This window comes from Electrona antarctica (assembly GCF_951216825.1).
Source record: "Electrona antarctica genome assembly, chromosome: 19".
NCBI lineage: Eukaryota > Metazoa > Chordata > Actinopteri > Myctophiformes > Myctophidae > Electrona > Electrona antarctica.
The window spans coordinates 29,210,404-29,231,266 of record NC_136800.1 but is presented as its reverse complement, the minus strand read 5'-3'; the positions used below and the strand labels follow the sequence as shown (position 1 = coordinate 29,231,266).

The following is a 20,863-nucleotide window of genomic DNA, read 5'->3' as shown; positions in this document are numbered from 1 at the left end:
CACAAATAAACTTGACATTAAACTAGCCCATTTAGGTGCTATATACTGTAGGTAGCAACTGCACTGCACTGCAAGTGCAATGCATCAGGGTGCAGTTATCCAGAGCAGCCACTGTGTGGTGCTGTAGATCCTCTACGGATCAACCGCCATTAATTTTACAACTTTCAAATGGCTCCCTGCAAACATGCAAGTTGCAACTCTGTGCAAGTGCTGACAGCACCAGTGCTTGCCTATAGCAGTGTGAAAATAACCAGGACATTAGCAGAGAAGATAATAGGCAGACCTACAAGAACTTCACAAATGTGATGAGGTCACCAAGGAGTGTTTTTCGTGCAAAACTAATGCTTGGAATGGGTTCCGAATCATGAAAAACCCTTAGTTTGACATGTCACATGCTACATAGCATAATTCAAATGTGAAATGTTTGCCTTATATAGGTTTTCAATGGTAGGACCTACCCCAACATTCAACCCCTGAATTTACCTTGATCCAAAATGTATATAATAATCCATTTTTATTTGGATGACCGTAAGGATTATAAAAAATCTTGAACGATTACTATTGCAATTTATTTTGGGTCACGCCCCTTTTTAGCTTAGATTGACTGGCCTATCACTGCAACCGAGAACAAACGCCTGGCCTACACATGGCAACTGTCCTTCATTTAATTAACACAATGTGCTACAGGTGGACTGTGAGCTAGAGGAGCCAGAAATGTCACCCCGGGCCCTGACAGCACTGGGTTCCAGTCTGATTGGCTGCGTTGCCTGCCATTCCGCAACAATAGAACGTGACGTGTTGCAACCCGTTGTGACCTTAGATCCACTCTTTCCACTATCTGACGTACAATGAAGTATAAGCGGTCATTTAACCGCTTCAAGCGGTTAAATGACCATTTGTCAAAGAAAATCTTTACAAATGACCACTGTTAAGCACTTTATAATGAACCATCTCCGCCAACACTGTTACATCCCGAGGAAAAGCTCATTTGAAGTACTCTTTGTCTCTCTGAATGCAAAGCTCTGAATTAAAAAGAAGGAATTTTGATTAATCGCTGCCCTCCCTAACTCCTGGCTGATAGCAGAGGCTTTCAGCATACACTTGCAGATTTAAACACCACTGTGGAATGGAAAATGGAAAAAAAGAATGAGCGGAAACTCTGGCAGCAGATTCCGAGCAGGAAACTAATCTCTAGCTGCGAAGAGTCTGGCAAGCCAACGGAGCATGTGCCTTCTTTGTTATCACTGCTTTTGTTTTGCTTTCGCCTCCTTTCAGACCGTTCCTGTGAGGAGAGATCAGGCCCCGCCGCCGGCGTCTTCAGTGGCCTCTCTGCAGCATTGTCACGTCATTAATGTGAACAAGGTATGCTAAGCATGTTTTGGGGAAATGACAGACTTGGTCCGAGATGAACTCCAAAGGTGTGTGTGTGTGTGTGTGCGCACGTACACGTGCGTACACAAGTGCGTGCACAGTGCACACGTGCGTGCGTGTGTGTTAATACTAATGAAAAGCTACAACCTGTAACTTGGAAATACATTCCCCACCCATGAGGGTATACTCCATATATGGGAATTTGTGTATTTACCAATATTTTTTGTGAATCTTCTGAACGGAGCGGCTTCCCACTCAGCACATATACACTACCTCGGTTCTTCGATGATACGCACGCATGTTTGAAGTCGATCGGTCACTCACTCACTCACTGCCCCCGCTGCCACCCTTAGAACTCCATAATTATATGGAACTTGTAAAGTTGCTAGAACAGCCAAGGCTCCAAGAACAGTCAGAAAATGTAGGTTAAGGGTTTTTATTCTCCCCAAAGTCCTCCACCAACCTCCAGACAGTTTTCTTCAGTGCAAAGACAATAATTCACATATCAAAAGTTCAAAACTACATACTGGCCAAAAATAGACCAACGAAATACATACTTAGGCATACACAACTGAACAAGACCAAACAGGATGAGAACTCTCTTCAGGTTAAACCTTGGTCACACAAGGCCCTAGCTCTCCCTCAGGACTGTTACCCGTGTTAAAGCCCACAACCAATGCATCTGTCTCTGCAGCCTCCCTTAAATAGGAGTGGATCCTACCACAGGACACAGAACAATTAGCAACATTTCTTCTCAATAAATACTTATAAATAAATACTTCCATAAATAACCCCTTGCATAAAAGTAATCTAAACATTAATAAAGATGCATTACAATTAAACAAGTATAACTTGGGTTGGAAACTCAATGACAATTAAACTCAAAGCATAGGAAACACCCCTCCCCAGCACTTGGCCCCTTCCTAAATCAAGGGAAATGCCACCCTTTGTCAGCCTTCTGATTGGTCCCTGACTGACTAACCAGCAGGCTCTTTCTGCCTTATTCCACCCTGGTTCCGCCTTGTTTATGTTGAATTTGATAAAACATATTTTTTGGAAAAAACTAAAAACAAACATGATTGCCCAGTCACCATGTTGCACCTGTCATGTTCCTTTTTACTGACACCAATATTAAAATAAGAATTGAGTGCACAGAATATCAATATGAAGCAACTGAAATACATGTTATTTCAATGGTAGTGGATGGAGAGAGAGGATTTTTGTCCAACCACGAAACGGCAACCAATGGGTGCGAAGAGAGGCACAACCACGGGCGGGACTTGACAAAGAACCATTTAAATTCCCATACACAAGTATAAAACAATATTCCTTTCCTTGCATGTTATAGAAAGCCGTTTCATTGTATTTGTCTATAGGGCACGGGTTGCCCCGTGACAGAACTGACCTATTCTGACATTCTACATGTTGATCTGACATCAAACCATGCACACTCGAAACTGCCCCCGCTGCCACCCTTAGAACTCCATATATGGAACTGACCTATTCTGACATTCCACATGTTGATCTGACCTCATCAAACCCTGTATACTCAAGACATGCTCCATATGGCCAGTACAGAATTAATTCAATGTTGATCTGACCCCCCTTGCCAAAGCGCCAGTGCTCGCCCAGCATTCTGCTGTCACCCAAGCGGATATGTTGATCTGACCCCCCATTCCAAAGCGCCAGCGCTCGCCCAGCAGTCTGCTGTCACAAAGGCGGATGCTTCTCGCCCTCAGGCGTCTTACTGGTAGATCTGCTATTTGGAATGAGGAACACCATCGTTCGGCTTCAACTCACTCACACGTTGAAATTATTACACATGCATTTGTCTTTGTAAGAAATATGGGGTGCACACTCTAATAGCATGAATATTTCTGTCCCGGAATGGTGGCCCTCGGTTCATGAGGTATTAATTGTTCTGGGGTTTATTGGAGAGTTTCAAATTCTTTTATGTCTGGCCATGTGGGATAATTTTGCAATATTATCGCTCCCATCTATCACATTTAATATTATTCATCTGAGATAATTGATGATACCAAGGAGATTGATGCAAAAAGCCTTTTTACAATACAATCTTTATTGCAATAATTATTCCACAGATTCTATTATTTACAATTTACAACAGCAAGCCCACATACAGTACACGGTCATTACAAAAACATAAATTATTGAGTTACAGTGTTGGCACACTGAAAAACAATAACAAATGAGGATTTAGTTTCATATTAGTATTCAAACAGGATATATTTGTTTCACTAGAAAAGGAATAATATTAATTGATAACAGAAATATATTATAATCTCTCCCCGGATATGTCTCATTAAAACGATGCAATAAGCTGGAGTCACTGTTGCTGCAGGCTGAGTCCAGAGCAAACTTAGGCGGTCATAGAATCATGAATCTATTTTAATGGGGTATCATATTAAGTGCTGAAACACACATCACAAAGATTAATGCTCTATTCAGGTCTATCGCTGGGCTGGGAGTCGAGGCAGCTGGTTTCAGACGACCTTTGAACCCAGCCACGGTATAAGTGTTCTCACATGGACCATGTGTTAAGTAAGGCTAGTGGTTCTCAATGTGGGGTTCAGGGACCTCCAGGGTTCCTTGAGGGGGGCTTCCCAAAGGACCCCTTACAGGTCTGTAACACATTTGGGTTCAATTTGTACATGCTCAGAGTTATGGGAGTCCTTGCAATTAAAACTGCGGCAAGGTATAAGGGTGCATTTGTAGGTTGCACACGGTGTCATAGATCGCTTGTAGATCGGCTATTTTTGGCACGCGACACCGGTATGCAACTAAGTGTAGATGTAGCTTAACCACTTAACCCCTATATGTTTGACCCGAGTCCCTCGGAGCTCTACTGTATTTTCTGTTTTCTGTTATTGTGGGGAAAGCTTTCGCTGAAAATAGCACAAGCTCGCTGCGAACAAAACCTGTATGTGTGTCTCCCAAAGATGGGTTCTATTTTGGAGCATTGACGCATGGCACACGCCATCCAAGGTGAGTCAGAGCAACGCGGAAGAGTATGATTTCTTGACGTGCATCAGCGACGCTGTCAGTGTCTCACGGCCTTACATTCCTCAATGGAAGAGTATAGAGAGACTATCTCCAACCACTGCAGATGTTCTATATTAACATACTCTACCTACCATACAGATTGGTTGAAATAGAAATGTATTAATTACGCTTTAATATGCTTCAAGTAGTCTGGTTATGTTTAAGTCTTTTGTGTGTGTTTGTGCACCTAGAAAACGCATATTTGCACATTTGAAGGCATACAACGTATGTGGTCACCCACCTTTACTTCTTACATTGTTAGTAGGCCTATAGTTTAAAAAAAATGCTTACATGGCTGCCACACAGCCTTCAGCCTTTCCAGACCCCTTTTTTATTATGACAGCAAAGCTGTAAGCTCTACTATCGGCTGGACGTTTCTTCCCCTCTCTCGTTGAACACGCAGGAGCGCGACCTCCTGCGCATCATGGTGGCCCCCGCCGCCCTCCTCCTGCTGGTGAGGCGCAGATACAGGTCAGACTTGAGGAACCTGGGGTAGCAGTCCTTTTTCATCAGGCCGTACACTTTGCTCTGGGCGCTGTCGAAGCAGCTGCTCGTGGGCTGGCCCATGTTTTTCTGGATGGCCACCTTGGTGCAGTGGTCGATGTTCACCTGATGGTGAGAGAGAGAGAGGACAACGCAATCAAAGGTTACAACTACGACGACAACGCAGAGAAAGATTCAGTTACTAATTATATCTGACAGAATGTAGGCATATTTATTTATTCAACGTATAAGTTGTTGCGTCTATGTTCTAGTGATCAGGGTAGATGGGTGTTTACAAAGCTAAAACGCAATAGGCCTAGGCCACTTTAGCACCAATTTTTGCTGCCATCTAAAGATTAGAAATCACCTAGGCTGAAATTGGTGTCAATGAGGTTTGACATGATCACATTGGCACACCTTACACACCAATTATTAATTTAATTAGCTGCAGCTGTTTTGCTTTACATCACAGTATACTGTACATGACAAAGTTCAGTCTAGACTTGAGATGATTTTTAACCTTTAGATGGCAGCAAACTCATGTACCGAGGGCTTGGTTCCCCTTTGATATAGAACACATTGTAATATCAACTAGCAACAGTGTGAAACGGTTAAATGAACTGCCTAGTTTTGCAGACATGTCGACAGTATCAATGGTAGCCTACCCATGGTTTGAGTACACCTTATGCTCCAGAAAGAATTCTCAGAAACTAAAGCATTTTGGACAATGATGGGCATAAAATATCAAACAATTAAATCGATAAAATAACATCCAATTCATTATCAACTGAACTAATCCAACAAATCACAGATCAATCAATACATTTTTTAAATTGCATTTAACTCAAAGATCGGCCCTATAAAACATTAGCATTAGGGAAGCTATTTAAATAGCCGACAGCACCAAATATATTCAAAGCGGCAATGCAGTGATGAGATATTCATGTTTATTCAAAGCCACTACCCCTCCCCTCCGTGGAAGTCTGTATAATCTGCAATTTTACTGTCATTTGCATTTTGATCTTCTTGGAAATCACTTGAGCTGGCGTGCGCTTTCATGTCACTGTAATAATAAGTTGCTATTGTGCTTTTTTCATATTCACATGCGTGGGTGGCTGGCTGAGAATGTACTTCCACTTCTGCAGCCACGTTCTGCAAAACCAACCTGTGGTCCAACCAACGGTTAAGCTCCCTGAGAGACCCTGAGAGCACTTGCTCAATAGCCTACTCTAGTGCACTGGTTCTCAACATGTGGGTCGGGTCCCCCAGGGGGTCGCGTATGTGTGTGTATGTATGTGTGTGTGTGTGTGTGTGTGTGTGTGTGTGTGTGTGTGTGTGTGTGTGTGTGTGTGTGTGTGTGTGTGTGTGTGTGTGTGTGTGTGTGTGTGTGTGTGTGTGTGTGTGTGTGTGTGTGCCTGCGTTTGTGTGCATGCATGAGGAACATGCAGAAACTGCAAACGAAACGACTCGCCTCACTTTGCAGCAACACCATGCACTGCATGCAAGACCAGAGTAGCCTACGCACTCGCCAGCGGTTCTCCAACTGACCCTTAACCCCCCCACCAACACCCCCATTTGAACTATTTTGTGCCAAATCATAAGAGAAGACTTTAACACTTTTTACTGGATTCAAATGTCCTCTTGGAATGTGTTTCTTTTGCTTGATGTTCCATGTAAAGCACATTGAATTGCCTTGTTGCTGAAAAGAGTGATGCAAATAAACTTGCCTTGCCTTCCACAACGACACACAGTACCGTATATGGATTAAAGAATGAAAGGTCAGCCTGCCGGTGGTTAATGACCATACAACTCATCCACAACCTCTGTTGTTCCTCCAGACAATAACACATAATACTTCACTGACCCGCCACGACAAATAGAGCCCTGCCTTCTGTAGCTATAGTGCAGTTATCTGCCCCTTTTTGTCTCCACCAGGCCGAAGGCATGGGGAGAGAGTATGTTTTGCACTCCGTCCGTGTGTGTGTCCGTCCGTCCTTCCGTCCTTCCGTCCGTCTGTGAACAGCTAATCTCCGGCACCGTTAACCCGGTCGATGCCAAACTTTGCACACACACTCCCTGGATGCCAACGATGAACCTCTGCCCCACATTTTCCAGAACGGCCTGTTATAGCGCCACCATGAGGCAGCTTTTCCCATTTTGTACCTAAAACTGCACCGATCTGCGGGAAACGTTGCATGCACACTCCCTAGAGGCTAAGGACAAACCTTTGACCTGCATTTTCCGCATCTGCCTTTTATAGCGCCACCAGGAGGCCGACTTTTGTAAAACACATTTTTTGATATTACTCCTCCAGATTCTGTCCAAAAATCTCACAAATCGTTACACAGTATCTCTATGGTCATGTGCTCAAGTCGGATCTGTCCGATATTTCATATTCCATCCTCATTGGCTATAATTGGCTTTCACAGTTTGCAAGATTGCCCCGTTTTGAACAAAACCCTCAAATCATGAACGCAGCATGCAATTTACGTGAAATCTTTCACATATTTTCTTACTAGGCTGAGGAATATATCCCACCCTTTTCACATTGGCCTGTTATAGCACCATCAACAGGTTGATTTTTGCAAAACACATTTTTGGAACAAAATGCCTCAAATCATCCAATTACCATCAAAGGCGTATGAAGAAATTGCACCCTTTTCACATTGGCCTATTATAGCGCCACCAGGAGGCCACAACCTGACCTGCCCTGGTGGAGACCTGTGCCCAGAAGGGCACTTTTTCTAGTTTAAACTTATATAATCAATATTACTTATGCAACAGCCTTCCATGTACTATCCTGGCCGTGTGCTCAGCAGTCCCATGACTGTCACCCTGGATAATGGTCATCATTTATCAGGACTATACACAGCGAAACCCTCGGTGTTATGTGATCTAAACGAGTATAAAAATGACCGGCGTGGTTCTTTTTCGGCGCTCCTGCTAAATTGATTGAACCGCTGTACTCAGCTAATCATTACTTATACATTACTATTAACATCCATTTTACATTAGTTCTTCAATATTAACGATGTAATCTGTAACTTCTATGTCGTATACCCAGGTTCTGAACCCGGGTGCCCTGCCTGTGTTGAGCTAATACAGAAAGTCTATTTGAGCAGAGGATGTGATGTTGAGCTTCATGCAATACCACTTGTCAACCAGTAGTGGTGCTACAATAGAAGAGCAGGGAGACCAACTACAACCACAGCGGTCGTGTTAGTGGTTCTCAAAGTGGGGTCCTTGAGGGGGTTCTATAGGTCTAGTGGGGTCCTTGAGGGGGTTCTATAGGTCTAGTGGGGTCCTTGAGGGGGTTCTATAGGTCTCCATCTAAATGTTTGCATTAGGAACCAAATGGACCAAATATGGGTCTCTAACTCCGAGAGCATACAAATGGGACGAAATATAATCTCAAGAGTTAAATGAAAACTGAGGGTTGTGCAGCGTAGATTGGGGTACTGGAGAAGAAACAAAATCGTATCAAATGGGGGAATACATACTGTATGACATTTGAAGTACATTGGTTGGTTCCCCGAGATACACTGGTCTGGTCGGTCACTCACTCACTCACTCACTCACTCACTCACTCACTCACTCACTCACTCAGAGAAACAGAGATTTAAATTTTAGATAGATATCCGAAATACATGAAGGCGGTGCCATATCTGGTGTCCAATCCAGTCCGCTGTCTACTTCAAATAACTTTATCAATCAGTAGATGTCCTACCCAACACCATTTCTCAAGATTAATTAAGGAGACCACAGCCACCGCAGATGTACTCTACCATAAAGATTGGTCAACATACCATTATTAACTACATAACATTATTAATTATTAAAATATGAATTCCAGATTTAGGTTGCCTCATGTGTAGGTTTGTGTGAATTGTGTAAACGTCTTGTCATGTTGTCACATCAACCACAAGTCAGGTGTGAACCTCATTATTTGTGACGTGTTTGTGATTCACACGTTGTACCTCTTTGGGGGAGTTGGATTCGATGAAGACGGCGTACATATGCTTGGCTTTGGAGAGCAGCTTGGTTTCTGCGTCGATGCTCTTGAATTCTTCACAGGCCAGCCAGAACTCGATGTTCTCCTCGCTGAACTCTGTGCGGAGGAACTGAGAGAAGGTCTCCACACCATCTAGACCGGACAGAAAGGGAAGAGAGATAACATCACGTTGCGATGTGGATTTCGCAAATTCACAATCATGACACTGTCTATTTAAGATCGCTTCTTTAACCTCATGCCATCTGGACAAAGATACAGAACCTTGCCATGGAAAAAGGTCCGTTTTAGTAGGAGCTTTGTCCCCTCAGCCATCGCGGCTTTAAACAAACTGCCCCGCCGATAGGAACGGTTCTGTACATAGTGGGGACCTCATGTTTTGTTTTTGTATTGTCTTGGTGTTATGTGCTCTGTGTTGTTTTTGATGTGGGTGTTGAACAGATTGTGAAGACAAATATCCTTCGGGACAATAAAGATTATTATTATAAGATATAGACCAGTGGTTCCCAGATGATTATAGCTCAAAGGGATATAGTTCACCCCCAAAATGACTTCTTTTTTTCCTATCGATTAGGCTACTCACCCCATGGGATCTTGAATTCATGGATATTTTTTTGTTTTTGCTAAGCCAATCATTTGATGACCAGCAGTGGTTCCCTATTGGAGATGTCTCTCCTTTGTCTCCATAGGGAACTATCCATAGTGAACTACCACTTTAATGTGCAATATTGCTTTCTCACTCAACAATAAACAAACTAACATACCGTATAGTGTATACAGGGTCTGCACATTTGAAAAGATCTTTTTAATAACAAAATTGTCAAATAGTATGTAAGAAAGAGGCCAACATTGTGAAAATATCCGATCTACAAGATCACAACACTGTGTGTACTCTATAAATTGATATTTAGGGCTCCATTTTCGTCACCGCTAAACCGCTTATCCCTAAACTTCTTTGCCTTTTTTTTTTTTTTTTTTTTTACTATTTTGCAAAACATTTGTGAATAGTTAAAATGGCCAGTCTACAAGCTCACAACGTATCAATGTAGATTGGCTAGTTGAACTATTCCAAAATGTTTTTCAAAATAGTAAAGAAAAAAAGGCAAAGAAGTTTAGGGATAAGGGGTTTAGCGGTGACGAAAATGGAGCCCTATACTCTCTGCCCATAAAAAATGGTCTGTGACTCACGAATGGGTCCTGAGCCATTGCTTGGGAGACACTGCTCTAGTCTATGGTGTGTTGATCAGCACTGCAAGAGGACCGCCTTGAAAACATAATGTCATGCATCTCAAGGGGTTTATCCCAGTCTAATTACCCACATCAACCCTATAGCGTCCCAATTCTGGGCGCGAACATTCCGCAAAATGGTGACACATTGTGAGCTTGCAGATTGGCTATTTTAGACGAAGAGATTTGATGGAGAGGGAAATAAAGACGGGAACAATTTTAGACCGCTGCGGGAACTCTAGTCAATGACATACAGTACTGTATGGGGTTTAAGTATTTACATTTAAATACAATATTCTTGTAGACAGACAGACAGGGTCTGCACTGAGTCATAGCAAGCTACAGATTCTATAGGCACCCTTTCAACTGCCTCACATACTCACACACAGAAATGCTGTCAGCTATTGTTCTACCACAGTGAAATAATCTCACAGGGTCTCTGTGGAGGGATATTTGAAGCCCTTTTAAGATAAATGTTGGCTAATTACAGCCGTACAGGAGAGTAAAACAAAGTAGAAGTAAAGTTTAATTAAAGAGTTTATAGTTTCGATAAATAGCTGAAAGACAAAAGCCGAAAGAATAAAAGTGTATGAAATTGTATATAAAAGAGGTTTACAAAAAATGATAGGGGAAGTCGAGGAAGTTTGCCTGGGAGAATAGTGCATGCACGCGTCTGTATGATAAAGAGCGCATGGATGAATGTTCACTGTTCAGAGAGAATAGAAAGAGGGAGAATTTAATACGAGTTATTAAGGTAAAATGTCAAATGGTTTGGTTCATCAGACAGGTTCTCACTGAATATTGGAAATGTGCTCAAGGATGTAGGAATCCAAAGAAGTGGAAAATCGAACTTTGTCTGTCAGGCATACTGCATGTTTTCTTTTATATAGTTCAGGGATCCTTGGGGTTTCAGGGGTCCCCGGCTAAAGGAACAGTTTAACCCCACTTTAACATTTCAATTTTGAAAACCTTTCAACTTTGACATTAAAAAGGTTTGAGAACCACTGTTAGTGTGTATGCAGATTTCATTGAATAATGTGCACACCGCAGTGCATCCATGCAGCTATCCACGTTTTTCCCCGCCAACGTACTGGGGCTCCTTGTGTGTGTGCTTTGCTTCCTTCAGGCCGTGTTGCCATGTCTGCTTATTATAAGCAACCTTTGACTTTTCTGTAAAGTCACTTGCAAATAAATTATTGGTAGTTGCTGGTTGATTTTTTGGGCTTGATTCTAAAGTGTATAGTAGTTGCTTATTTGGGCTTGCTTCCACATTTCTTCACATCAAGGAACCCCAGATTAATATGTAATTGTCCACAGACATCCATCTGAACATATTTTGTCAATTTTTTATTAAAATGTTTAAAAGATATTCAAAATATTTTGATTTATTCTCAATGTGTTTTTAAATAACGGATGTACAACCTTACAATGCGTCGATGTGAGCTTATAGATCAGCTATTTTCATTTGTGCTTGTTTTCATAGACCTGGCCACTTGTTTCTCTTTCAAAACTGGCAACACAACCAAAGAGAAAGAGGAACTTATGCACACACAAACGCAATGCACTATGGGCTGTAAGAAAAAGGTGAATAGTTGTCTTGTTTTTGGAGCATGTTGTTGAGACTCCTAGACAGCTAGATTTAACCCTAATTTATACTTTCAATAATAAAAAAATAGGGGTGTGCTGATCTACAAGCTCGTAACGTATCAGGTCACGACATCTTGTGAGCTTGCATATTGGCTATTTTCACTGAATCACTGTTTAAAATGTTCTCACCTTCCCCCCATAACCAAGTCTCCAAATAGTGCAGATTTCCAGCACAAAATAAAAATGTGGCAACGATGATGCTAAACACAGATATATGAGGAAGTTGAAGAGCTTCTGTGTTCCGTCTACTATACAAATATAAAAAAGATGTAGTGAAACTCGTACTGTTTGTTCCCTAGCTTAAACACCCCCCCATCAGCACATAACAAACCAGCAGCTTCCATTGCAAATGATAAAGAATGCTTGACAGGGGAGCAAACCGCTCCGGACAACTATTTGTGACACAGCAAATGGAGAGATTTGGGGGCTTCAATCTAACCTGAATCTTTTAGCAGTTCTTCAAAGGAGTCACTCCATGTCAAAGCTGCCTCCGGTGAGATACTGCAAAAAGCCAAAGAGATTTTGTGAGTACGTCCCCAAAGACATCCCTGCACACAACTTTCAATTCCCTTTTCCTCCAGTGTGCAGTGATTCATGGAGTTTAGCTATATGATAATGACAGTTAACTGGCAGAAAAACAACAACACTGGTTTGGTACAAAGGTATCAATACTACAATGTAGAAATACTAGTAGTAAAAGTCCTGTATCCAAAATGTTACTTGAGTAAAAGTACTGGCAAAGTATTGGCAACAAAATATACATACTTAATTTACCAATAGTAAAAGTACTTGAAATACAAAGTATAAAATAGGGATCAAGTACAATATTTGACTCTCAGATGTAGTGGAGTACAAGTATAAGTATAAAGTATAGAAAAATTAAGTACCTCAAAATTGCACTAAAGTAACCGTACTTGAGAAAAGTCCTTGAGTAACTACTTTCCATCACTGACTGCGAGTACATAAAAGAAAAGTTGAATGTTGGCTCACTTGTTGGATGCTGTTTTTGTGGTTTTAACTGGACTGACGTTTTCATGAGAGCCTGACTTGAAAACCAGGCTGAGTCGGCTCTTCCTGTCAGCTTTGAGCCTGTAACCCAATGGAAATGGAACGTTAAGCTTTCCACAGTGCATGTGCAGGCCTGTCTCCACCGCACCGCTGTTTTCCAACTTCCAAGTCAATCAATAGACTGTTAAAGAATTTCCAGTTTGGTGGAAGACATTTATAAAGTGGCAACCTTCAAAATAAGCCACTCTTAGCTTTTCCCTTAAAAAAGGTCATCCAGGAGAAGCACTGTGTTGATAAATAACAGACCCCAGAGAGGTGCAGCAAATAAATCACCTCAAATGACTTTCCACTTTTGACTTTCCACAGGAGACACAGAACGTACAGACACAGCACTGTAAGGTTATGATTTGATTTGAGATTATATGGCCGCTTAGACAGAATAACGAAGTTACCTTCAGACACAATGGTCTGCAGAAATCTATTGCTGAATATCTTTATATTGCAGAAATGCACAGTGCAATGAGAGTACTTGGCTGATTACCCTTCTCCTCCTTCAATTCACAGAAACACTTACAGTAATATCACAGAAAACTATTTGGAAATCATTCAAGCTTGGAAATCATACCTGGCCATGTCGTCTTTCATTCTCGTTTTCTGCAAGTCCTCTGGACTGAGCTCTTTGAAAAATGCTTCCTCTTTTGGAGCCAAAAAGTTAAATTGAGGAAATAGAAATACCAGTGTCTCCATGCTTCTCTCTCTCTCTCTCTCTCTCTCTCTCTCTCTCTCTCTCTGAGTTCTGCTTACGTGGAGGGAGACCACAAATGCCACTCTAGAAGGTCTTAACCCATCAAGCATCCTCATCTTTTATATAAGCTGCACGTTTCACATATGAGCTCCGCCAGCGTTCTGTCAACTTCCTGTCATGGGGAAACCACTTAGTGTGAAGCATCAGTGACAGAGAACACCCCCCCCCCCCATCTCCCCTCACCACACACACACATACAGTACACCCCCCCCCCCCCCCATCTCCCCTCACCACACACACATACAGTACACACCTCCCTCCCAGGTTTTAAACATCCTGTTGACTGTGTAGCTTTTGGGGGGGTTTCAAAAGAAATTCAGCTTCATCCATTTCCAGATAGGCGTTGTGGGTATTGGAGGTTTGAACGTTACCTGGTGCCACGTTCAAACCTAACACACAGTGTGGTTCTCAAACTTTGGCAGCGGATCCTCATCTGAAAAACATTTTGTGCCAGGGACCCTGAGGAAGATTTGTGTTGAAAACTTTCAGATATTCAAAAATCGTCCTTCTGGGCCAAAGTATGTGATGCTATATAAACCAATTTGGCTGGGGACACCCTGGAACCTCTTCAAGGACCCCTGGGGATCCTAGAGAACCACTGTTTTAACTGTTTTAATGAATATAACATAACCAATCTGTATGGAGTACAAAGGTACAATACAACCTACATCTGCAGTGGGTGAGGTGGTCTCTATACTTCTATTGTGTTATTGGCAATCTGTCACACAACTAGGCAACAGTATACGATCGGCTTGAACACGAAACATAAAATAGCATTAAAATCTAATTTCTATATGGCAGTGGGAGCTTGATCCATGGACCACAGGGTTACTCCAAGATTCCTCTCAGTCGCAGCACAAGCTAATTTGCGGCTTAATTTATCCTCCCTTGTACGGCGGTGTTGCGCCACAGAAAATAGCCAATCTGCAGGGTGACACCTCTGTCAGCTTGTAGATCTCGGCTATTTATTGTCGTTTGCCACCGCCCTATAGGGAAGGTACGGTACTTAATTCTCTACTCATGTTCAAAAGAAATAGCTGAAAATACTATTTTGTTATACAGTTGAAGAGCCTTGCGGACAGAGTTCATGCAACCTACATATGGATGTGTAAAGATGGAGCTTTTAATTACTTCCAAATTGTACTTTTATTTATTTTTGCTTAGGCCTACTATTTGGCTGCTGCAATATTTGTTTTACTTTGTTTTGAAAGGAGGCAAAAAAATAATAATAATACATCTATACATCCACATTCTGTGGAATAAATTATACGCATAATAACCGTGATTATTTCTCACACCATCAAAACCCATAATCGCCCCAACCCTAACCGCCGTACGACCACATTGAAATGGACGTGCTTAAGCCAGAGACAGCAGCACTGAGATAGAGAGAAGTGGAATGCATTGTAATGAATAATAAGATGTGCCTCTGCAGGGGCTGCATGGCCTCGGCTGTTTCCAGAGCATCAGCCTCTTAATGGAGAAAGACAAACTCAGTGTGACACAGCAGAGAGCGAGGGGGAATAGGTGCATTCTAGAGCAGATGGAGACAAATCTCTCTGTTTGAGCGAGAGAGAGTGAAAGAAAGTGTGTGTGTGTGTGTGTGTGTGTGTGTGTGTGTGTGTGTGTGTGTGTGTGTGTGTGTGTGTGTGTGTGTGTGTGTGTGTGTGCATGAATGCGTTTGTGTGTGTGTGTGTGTGTGTGTGTGTGTGTGTGTGTGTGTGTGTGTGTGTGTGTGTGTGTGTGTGTGTGTGTGTGTGTATGTGTGTGTGTGTGTGTGCGTGTAGGGACGTGTGTAAACAATGAACGATGCATTTCCGATTATTTTTAAAAGTTCTTGGCAGTTCAAATGTTACATGCAAATGAACAAAACCGAGACGTTTATCTCTACACAGGTGGAAACCATGCACACTGATATATACAGGGATCATCTTCCCAAGCTGTCATATTTAATCTCATACTGTGTTATTTTATGTCATGCCATCTCCCATCATGTTACTGTACATCGATCATGTCACCTCATGAAATATCATATCATGTCATGTATGACAGTATGTATGTCATATCATTTGACAAAATGTCACAAATCATACTGTATGTTATAACATTATATGGTATCATTTAATCGATCTATAAGTGTGTGAAATCTGTATGGGTGCACGTGTGTGTCTGTGTGTCCCAAACATGTCTCAAGAACCAACCGACTTCAGGATCGCCGTGTCATTGCATCACTGCAGAGGACGCACTGAATATCTGTGTGAAACATCAGTAGCTATTGCGGTTTGTTGTAGAGGGGGGCGGGAGGGGGGGGGGGGGGGGTGAACCTCTCTCTCTCTCTCAGCTAAGGGGTCATAGCCTACTATATATAATTTGAGTGGTGGATTGTTGCTACAGAGTTTGCCCTCAGGTGAACAGGACAGCTGAATCAATGAGGCCAAATTTAACACATTTCAAACGAGTCAATTAGCACTGGCAACATGCATTTGCCTCATCTAAACATTCCAGGGAGAGCACCGACTAAATCAATGTGGCCGCAGCAGAGCCAAGTCAGTGCTCGCAGCTAGTAGTCGCGTATGATTAGATTTGTTTCATTAGTTCATTTTGAAATAATATTCAAAGAGCCATTACACTTTAATTATTTCACCACCACTGGGTCATGTTTTTTACATTTTATTGCCAAAGCAATAAGGTCACACATCATTAGCAGAGTGTTGAGGAAGAGAGGACAGACTGGCTGAGTTTTATGAGGTTTGAAACAGTTGCCTAAAAGCAATTTAGTCCCGAGAATAACTAGTGACGGAAAGGTCTGAGCGATACTTAAATAACACACTGGCAAGAATATATGCAACGGTGATAGTTTTGAATGAATCCAAGCCGTAAGCTTGCAACCTTCAAAGAATAGTTTTCTTCTCGATTGTTCTGTTGATTACCTTTTCGATTATTCCAATATATTTTTTTATTTGCTTATAATATCAATGCATCAATTAACCACTTAAAGGGTATTTTATATTTTGTCGCACAACAATTCAATGCAAAATGTGTGAAGATAGCAGAGACATTACAAACTTGAGCTTTTAGATCTGTCATTTTCGATTATTTCATATCAATCCTTTGTTCTAACAGATTGCATCGATTACGGTAGTTGGATTAACTGTATGTGTCACCCCTACAACGTTCATTAAATATGTCACAATCAGGTGGTGGTGGCACTGTGAGGACCCAAATGCAGGGCAGCGAGGCAGAATAGTGTGCAAAACACATGGGAGTTTAATACAGGTGAACATAAGACCTAGCTTACAGACAAAGATGCAACACAAACAATGATCCTACAAGAACGGATGGGGAACAAGACTAATATACACACGAGGGCTGATTATATGGGATACAGCTGAGGAGGACAAGAAAAACAACCAGAACATAACATACTGTAGACAGGCAAAGGCTGTGACTGTGACAATATGTGATAGTGTACCTATAGCATACTCTTTTATTTGTGGTCTCATGGCTGCATCACTACCTGAAACACATGTCTTGTCACTCAGGCTAAGGAAAAGACTTCTTCATGAGTGTGGCGTAGATAAAGACAGGGGGAAGTGAGGAAAAGGAAGTGATGGCATCGAAACTGCTATAACGTTGACAAGGGGGAAGAGGCGGGGGAAGGGGGCGATGATACTTCCTGTCTAAAAATATCTGCCCAATCACTCAGGTCAGGAGAAGCCACAAAGTCTCCCCAACAACTAACAACATAAAGCTCTATTTAATACTTTGCTGAACAATGCTGAGGAGTCGTACACACTGTGTGTGTGTGTGTGTGTGTGTGTGTGTGTGTGTGTGTGTGTGTGTGTGTGTGTGTGTGTGTGTGTGTGTGTGTGTGTGTGTGTGTGCGCGCGCACTGTGCACATGCGTGCGTCAGGGTGCATGCATGTGCATTTCTGTGTGTCTTACCACTTTGAAATGAGCTTATAAGGCCAATTGGTCACATGGTGAAAACAATAACACATATTCTTATTCTCTTCGTATGTGAATGTTCTGATAATTATTGTACACCATGTTTTATCTAGGATTGACAAGGTGGCAGAATGGCGATGAGGACAACACTGGGTCAATCGCTGCTAAAGCTCGTCATCAGAGTTGTCACAAGGTCACTACGAAGAGTCACAGACAGACAGAGCGTTTCCCATCAACCCATCAGAGCCCTGAACAGCATTTTTATTCTACTTTTGTTTAACTTCGCCTCATTGCGGCACATTTATGTTCATGCTAATGTTCTAAAGAAAATGTACGCACACATGCATATGATGCTAATTTTCAAAATACTATGCAGTATGTACTGTATGTATGTATCTTTTTGACCTGTTTATAAACTGCGTTATTTATTTTCTATCCAGCTGCTCTTACCTAGTCTCTTACTCTGCTCTATCTCTCTATCCTCTCTTTTCACACAAAAACACGACATTATGGAGCGTGCACAAACAAGAGAATTTCACCCGTTTCTTTACACCCACATCTTTACACCTGCCAACCTGTGATGTGACAATGAAGCTGATTCCGTTGATTCTGTTGTGGTCTTGTTTGTTATATTTTTAGCACAGTCTGCGTGGCATGTCATACCAACATTCCACAACACATACTTGTAGGATCGACTGACAAATATATCTTTTAATCTTTGAGCTGTGCCTCTTGTCAAAACAAGAGGGGCTTTTGATCTTCTCAATAAGTTTAGAGAAAAAATAAGGACATAAGCATGCAATTCCATGTCATCATCCAACACTATGGTTCTCAAAGTGTGGTCCAGAAGAGTGTGGTCCGCAGGGCGTTCCAGGGGGTCCCCAACTACAAGTTTGAGTTTAGGAACCTAATGGACCCTTACAGGTCTGTAACTCTGGGATTATATAAATGTACCGTTATGGGTCAATTTTGTTCCCATTTGTATACTCTCAGAGTTAAATTTACACTGAGGATTTTACAGTATAGCCTGGGGTTGTAGAGATTAAACAAAATAGTTTCAAATGGGGATCTGTGGTCTCATACATTGGGGGGCATAGGCCGTCGACATCTTCGACAAGGGACCTCCAGAGTTCTCGGTCACTGCCGTTCTTTTCTATCTGCGACCAGGTGTATCCCATGCACTCTCTTAGTGGTGTCTGCCTGGAGGTCCTGCCGCTAGGTGTTTTTTGGCGGGCCAGTTTCTCTTCCCTTGAGGGTTCCAATTCAGAGCCTGTCTGGTGGTGTTTCTAAATTTTTCGTTTTGTAACCCATTTTTTCACACGGTGCCAATTGCCTAAATTGTAATCCTGGACGCTACTCTCCATCTGCCAACCATGGGAGAGCCCCGAACTGAGCTCATGCTTCCTTCAATGCATGAGGAGTGAGCAGGCTGCTTCTTATCAACTGACAGGGGGGAGTTTCCCCGATAGGACGGAACACGTTAATCCAGTTCCTTTGCCCTCCATGGTGTTTATGACACTGGTTTGCGCAGTGCGTGCCCGATCTATCTCCATCGTCTTTGTCCAATTTCGTCTGCTGCTGGCTCTGAGTTGTTTTGATCCAATAGAATTAATTTTATTCCACGACAAATACAGCAAGTCCACAGAATAAGAGTGTGTACAGCAGACCCCCATGGGTACATTTTTACCCTCTCAAAGTTACTGTAAACTACTTTGCCGTGTAGGAGCCCAGAAAAGAAAGGCATGTAGCAACTCAGGACTAAAGCTTTACAGCTAAGACTGTTGAACAAAAGGCCCGACAACCGCCTCTCACCACCAGGTTGGCCATGGACTTTACTTTTCCTTGCGGATCTATATGTCACATGATCTGTGAATGTTACCGCCATATGTGGACTATACCTTCCTATAGTATGTGAACCTGACAATACGGTGATACACTCTTTGCGCCTTAATGTCTAATCTCACACATGTGTTGATAGTCTCCCATAAGCATATTGCTTCTAACGGTATTTGTTGCATAAAAAAAGAAAGATAAAGAAATCATCAATCTGTTATATCATTACACACACACATCCATGCCGTGGGTGTCCTACACAAGCCACCACAGTCTGCTAAACATATGGTATGCTGTTATGTGTTTTGCCAAGTCCTGGAAAAGATGCGCTGTCATTGGCCAGTACAGTCACTTTGATTGTCAGTTGTGCTGAACGCTCACCCTCCCCAAAACAAGGCACGTACTGTATGTGTTTGTAATGACAACTAATAACACATTCATGAAAATAAATAAATACATCACTGCAACAAATAGCATAAAAGCGATATGCTTATGGAATCCACTCAACTGTGGCAATTCTCCAAAATAGACCCCATGGCAAGTCATTTGGGATCAATATAAGTAGGAAAATGAGCCTACAGTATATATGTCATATAGTCTGGAGTTGTCCTTTAACGTGTTCATCGTTTTTCCCTTCGTTCCATGCCTGTTCTCGGGTGGTATACCTTCCATGGATGGAATGTACCCATTCTGCAATCTGTTAATAAAAATGTCAATCGATCAATCAATTCCATTACCTTAATGAGTAACGTGTGTGGTGTTACCACCACGTATATATCCAACCTCGTATACGTACTGGTCTATATTATGCTAGGTGTACAGTGTACAGTATGTGTATATCTTCGATTTTTTGCTCCTTGTCACTGTTTGATCCCCCCTTGCTCTCCCTGTCCACCCCCAGCCATGTCCTTTTCTTCTTTTTGAAAACGACAAAAACAATGGAGCTTGCACACTTCTTTACAACGTGAACCTATGATGTGAGTGACAATAAGGTTGGATATATAAGGAGAAAGGACTTTAGTTGGACCCATAACAGTTGTATGGCACTGCAAGGTGGTTATAGTAAGACCAATTCAAGTACATTTCTGTAACTCTAAATTCACCTGTTTTGCTTGGGAACTCCCTCACCATAGCAGACTTTACAAGAAGGTTCAGCTCTTACAGGAAATGAATGCTCTTCTTTTAATTGTGTATAGCCTGCCTGAGAAGCAGACTAGCTTCTTACACGGTAAAGTGTCTGCTTCGTGAATTTCCCTTTAAAAGGCAGGTCATATGGGGTAACAGAAAACAGAAGCAGAGCTGTCTGAGCATTTAGCAGTCGTTGCATTTAGATAGATAGATAGATAGATAGATAGATAGATAGATAGATAGATAGATAGATAGATAGATGTAGATAGATAGATAGATAGATAGATGGAAATTTGTTTTGTCCAACAGCTCCATGTGCACATACATTTTGGAGACATAGG

General features: G+C 42.0%; 1 protein-coding gene across 1 annotated transcript; it reads right to left on the bottom strand.

Moving 5' to 3' along the window:
* Positions 1 to 3,430: 3,430 nt before the first annotated feature.
* Positions 3,431 to 13,561, bottom strand: rgs18 (regulator of G protein signaling 18). The gene is made up of 5 exons (XM_079529538.1): positions 13,434 to 13,561; positions 12,791 to 12,889; positions 12,240 to 12,301; positions 8,895 to 9,061; positions 3,431 to 5,043 (listed from the first exon to the last, which is right to left on the bottom strand). Exons 1-5 carry the CDS (start codon positions 13,553 to 13,555, stop codon positions 4,795 to 4,797), a joined length of 699 nt encoding a protein of 232 aa, XP_079385664.1. The 5' UTR covers positions 13,556 to 13,561; the 3' UTR covers positions 3,431 to 4,794.
* Between the last annotated feature and the right edge of the window lie 7,302 nt (positions 13,562 to 20,863).